Genomic DNA, 4,764 nt, shown 5'->3' on the forward strand with positions numbered 1-4,764 from the left:
CCCACCCACAGCAGCTGTAAGCAGGAACCTTTGTCTGTCCCTTCCCAAATCCTCCTGCAGCTTGGTATTTGGGTAGCTGCCATGGTGGACCACCAGCTCTAGGGCTCACTGCTCTACAGAAGGGCACCGTGTGTCTCCATGCACCATTAAAATCTCCTTTTCCACTATCAGCTGCTCCCAGCCGAGTCTATAGCTGCCCTTGGCCCCTCACCATGTCGTGGGTGGTCCAGCCATCTGCACTCACATCTGACATGTCAAGGGTGGCTCCCCACCCTTGGATACCTTTTAGCTCCTTGTCTCAGTAGCTGAGTGTGGGATATGTATATTATCAGATTACAGCTGAAGTGGTTGAATCTTTGGGTTTGCAAGTCTTCAGAGCTGATTTCACAGCATGTGTCACTATTTACTATATCGCTGTTTGGCCTCTGCATCATTAAACAGCCAACTTCCTTAAGGATAGCTTCCCCAGCACGTCCTTTGCAGTCTGACTGAGAGGTATTCACAGACTGTCCAATCTGGCAGCAGACGTTTCATGCCTCAGCACTCAGTAATTTGATATACAAAACAGCTTTGAGCAAGCTTCACCACTTCAGTCTGTAGCAGTTCAGATAGCTCAACAAAAACTGTATAGGCCATGCAAATGGCTGTTGTTTGCATGGGAAAGTCTCAGGTCTGTTCCACTTCACCTTCTTGGTTATTTCTTGGCCAAAGCAAGTTGAGAGAGACGTCTGGCAAAATTTAAACCGTTATGGTTTTTAAAGCAATTTTTTGTGTGTGTGTGACTTAAATCCTTTATGACTGAGGAAGCTGACCCTCTTATTTAGCTCTAAGTGTGTCAGTTCTACTGTTCTCAAAAGTTTTTTTGCCACTGGGTACTCTGAAGGGAGACTCTTCCTCCTATTCATGCTGCTTTTCATAGTTAAGGCAGTCCCATGCAGCTGGTGCTGGCTTTTACCTGGAGATTTCCTCACTATAGGTTCTATTCTTGAATTAGAATAGTGAAGGCCTTTACCCATTGCTTCTAGCTCTTTGCATATGTAGTTTGAGAGTGCCGTGGGCAGCTCTTCTTCTAAAAGCTCTTTGGGGTTATGGGGTCAGACAATATCCCCAAGGCACCTTGGCATAGACTGTAGAGGCCAGAATCATACGTGGACTGTAGGGATGATATGTTGCTCTGTCATTGTTTTGAGTGGTAGGAATAGCACAGGAACAGAGTAGGTCAGTATGCACCACTGCATGGCCCACCTGGACAGCACACCAGATGCACAGCACTGCACCTCCCAGGTTTGTGCATGTGGATGCATACAGACATATGGGTATCATACCACCTTCCCCCTCACCAGCCCTTCACCTGGGCACTCCTGTACAAGTAGCTGGAAATGGCAATGATGCTAGGAAAACTGCTACAGATACGTTACCAGGATGACAGTGTTCTGTGCCTTGGCTATAAAGTCAACGTTGATACCTCCAATCACCACCTTTAAGAGGGAAGAAAGAGGTAAAAATGGTTGGAAGTACTTGAGGAAAAAGTTTCCAAGTGTTCTTTGCTTCTCCTAGTCACTTTTTCCGCCCTCTTGAAAACTAATTTACAGTGGGAAGGCCTGTGCTTCTTTTGGATGGACAGACAGGTCTGTACCATCTCAACTAGAAAGAATCAAAATATGTTGCTTTCTGAATTATGTCTGCTCAGAGCCCAGCCCCAGCACAGCAGGTGGGATGTTATAGACATATACATGGGTGCTGGCAGTTTCTCTGTCTGGTGGTAGAGTAACATAAGAAGATGCACAGTTCTGCTCATGTCAGTGCCTTTGAGGCCATCTCTCTTGGGACAATTTCTGACATACCAAACCTCAGAAACACTCAAGAACTCCTGTGTAAAAAAGCAAATAAAATGGGAAAAAGTGAGCAGAAAATACAGTCATTTCTTGCAAGCTCACAGGAGAAATCGCTGTACTCAGTGACACTACAGAACACTGTCTTATTGTCCTACAAAGCCAGAAAAGCAGTACAGCTCCACAAACAGAAAGTTTCCAGAATCTTTAAGGTCACACAATTGTATTTTCTCACTTCTTCAGATGCTGGGTTATTGCCTCTGGAATAACTGCCCTCTTTTATGTTGACAAATCCTATTTCAAATGGGGTTTAGAAATTTTTTCATCTTTCTAAAGAGAGGAAATCTCTAAAAGACACACAAAATCCAAGATAGTGAATAGAGTATTAGGTTTATAATGGATTTTGTTTGGGATATGCTGTACCTCTTGTAATTTTGGCAATCATGAGCAGGAGGCCAACAAAAAAGAGATATTTATAAAACGTGTATGGCTCAGGAGCTCAAAATATCTCCCTCCACCCTCTTCCAGTACTACTCCTGTAGTCACAAGTTCCCTGGCACTGAGAGCAACACAGTTGAAGTTCTATGTAAAGGCACAGTAAGGGTGAAAAGGTGATTAAAGTTTTAATGGATCTGATGCTGTAAGACTTAATGGGATCAAGGCCACTGTCAGTGTTTGCTCCCTGTAAATATAGAGTGGGGAGGAGGAGAGAATGTTTATCTGAGAAAAATAAAAAAAATACTAAAGACAAAATGTCTGGCACTGTGAAGCAAGAAGATTGGTCTCTGGCCGAGTCACTTTTTACTTCTGGGAATAGATATAAAATTATCCTGTGCTATCAGCAGAGAGGCATTATGTGGAGGGCAGGAGGGGACTCACTGGCTGAGGTGGGGTTGTGTTCCCCTGCTGAGGCAGATTCCCCTTCCTTCTCGCTTTCTGTCGTTTGCTCAGGACCACTGCGATGCAGCTGCCCACTCTGGCATTGTTCTGGATCAGAGCAAGGTCTGTTTGGCATTTCTTTGAGGAAAAGAAAACATACCAGCAAGATTTACCTGTTAGAAGCCTATGTAGGAAGTGCCTGGAGGGAGAAAGCAGAAAATACATGCTGTGTGACTTGATAGATTTGGTCCCTCTATACCATAATCCTTTGGGGGCACATATACTGGATTACAGTATAGCATGAACACCCTGAATTTTAAAATTTCTTCACCTTCCCATGTCCAGAGAGAGGAAACCTGTCATCTCCATTTGACAGATAGGGAAAAGAGGTAAAGGCTTCACAGAGAAAAGAGAAGGTGAGGTACTTAACTAGAGCCGAGAATCTCAAAACTTGAGAGGATCTTGGCCAACTTTTCCAGAAAGCGGTGCCTACTGAGATTTTTGCCAAGTCTCTGTAAGCAAATTTTTCGCATTTTCACTGGGAGAAGACTATCAGAGGCTTTGAAAGCTCCACTTTGTGTCTCCATAGAGCTCTGGTATCCAAAAATGCCTTTACCAATCTGCCCTGACTGACCGGTTCTCCTAGAGGGCTGGCAGCAGAGCTTGGCTGTGAGCCTGGCTCTCCTATATCCTACTCTGGCACCCCAGCCAGCAGGTCTGCTTTTCTTTTATCTGTGCTCACCCAGAGGTCTTTTCCTTCTAAATTTCTCTTACTCTGCACCCACATGAAGAGCTGGGTAAGGCAGTGTGATGTACAGTGCAGTGCTCTGGTAAGCCCAGGTACCTTCCAGTGTGCAACCCCACCATGGGCAACAGTGTCCTAAGACTCCATCGTGGAGCAGGTAAGCTTGGGAATCGGATGCGAGGGATCTCTTTGGGCTCTGGAACACCTGCTGTCTGTGCTGGCCTCCAATTTTTTAATGCAAAAGTGGACGCAGACACTAAGGGTGGTCCTGAAAAAGCAGGATGAAGTCACTAAGCTCTGTGTTTGCACATACTGAAATGTTTGTTCCTTTGCTAGACTGTCAATAAAGTGACAGTATTTTCCACCATTATCAGAAGAGATATGAAGTACACTGGAGCATTTCCCCCCACCATTCAGTAAAAGGATACTGGAGTCCAGAGATTTCCCATCAGTTAATTCATTGAGCTTCTGTAGCATAAAAGGGGTAAGTTCTTTGCCTGTGATCCCTTTGGACCTGCAAATGTAAGGAAAATGCCTGCAGATGAGGAGGACTGAGCTGAAACAGCATCAGAGAAGCACTGCTGCCTGCAGATAATTTATCTCCATAACCACACACCATAAAAAGTCCCGTAAACAAGCTTCAAGTGAGATAAAACTACAGTTGAAAGCATGTTGTGGGCTCAACCCTGCCCAAGGTTAAGGTGTGCTATAGTGCCTGCAGCAGTGTCCCTGAAGCAGTTTGCTTCCCCAAGACCACCTGGTGAGAAAAGGGTAGGGCTCAGGTTGCTTCTCACCTGGCTTCACTGAGAGCTTGCTGGGTGGCCTCTTGGATGATCTGGCCTGAGGCAGCTCGCTCCTGGGGACAGGGCACCGCTATCAGCACCCCGCTGCTCAGGCCCAGCCCCAGAGCACTGTCTGGGAGAAGATGGGCAGATGTTAGTGGTTCTCCTTGGATAAATCAAATACTGAAGGAAAAGGACAGAGCAGAGTGGGTGTGGTCAGAGCTGGAGCTGGAAGGCCACAGTCTCTTCCATCTATCAATCAATCTACATCTGCTTATTTCTTTTGAGCCTGCCGTCACAATAAAAGGGGCAAAGTTGGTTGGTTTGTTGTTTGTTTGGTTTTTTTTAAGAAAACTGATTCCACTTCTAAAGGCCCAGAAGCCAGTTTTGTAAGCACATGAACTTGTGTTCTTTCCTATCGGTGTGAACAAAACGCGTATGGGCATGACAAGGTGGCTGCTGATAGCTAAAAAACTTGCTGTAAAGACAGAGTTTCCCTGCTCCTTCATTTTTGAAGCACAGAAGC

General features: G+C 45.4%; 1 protein-coding gene across 1 annotated transcript in view; it reads right to left on the reverse strand.

Moving 5' to 3' along the window:
- Positions 1-1,323: 1,323 nt before the first annotated feature.
- LOC103772762 (pseudouridine-metabolizing bifunctional protein C1861.05-like) overlaps positions 1,324-4,764 on the reverse strand; it is a 9,212-nt gene continuing 5,771 nt past the window's right edge. The window contains exons 7-10 of the mRNA XM_008940105.1: positions 4,251-4,371; positions 3,885-3,970; positions 2,712-2,836; positions 1,324-1,478 (exon numbers count right to left, since the gene is read on the reverse strand). Coding sequence (XP_008938353.1) covers positions 1,404-1,478; positions 2,712-2,836; positions 3,885-3,970; positions 4,251-4,371 — 407 coding nt within the window. The 3' untranslated portion in view covers positions 1,324-1,403. The remainder of the gene's footprint in view (positions 1,479-2,711; positions 2,837-3,884; positions 3,971-4,250; positions 4,372-4,764) is intronic.

Source organism: Merops nubicus, unplaced genomic scaffold (genome assembly GCF_000691845.1).
Source record: "Merops nubicus isolate BGI_N331 unplaced genomic scaffold, ASM69184v1 scaffold19985, whole genome shotgun sequence".
NCBI lineage: Eukaryota > Metazoa > Chordata > Aves > Coraciiformes > Meropidae > Merops > Merops nubicus.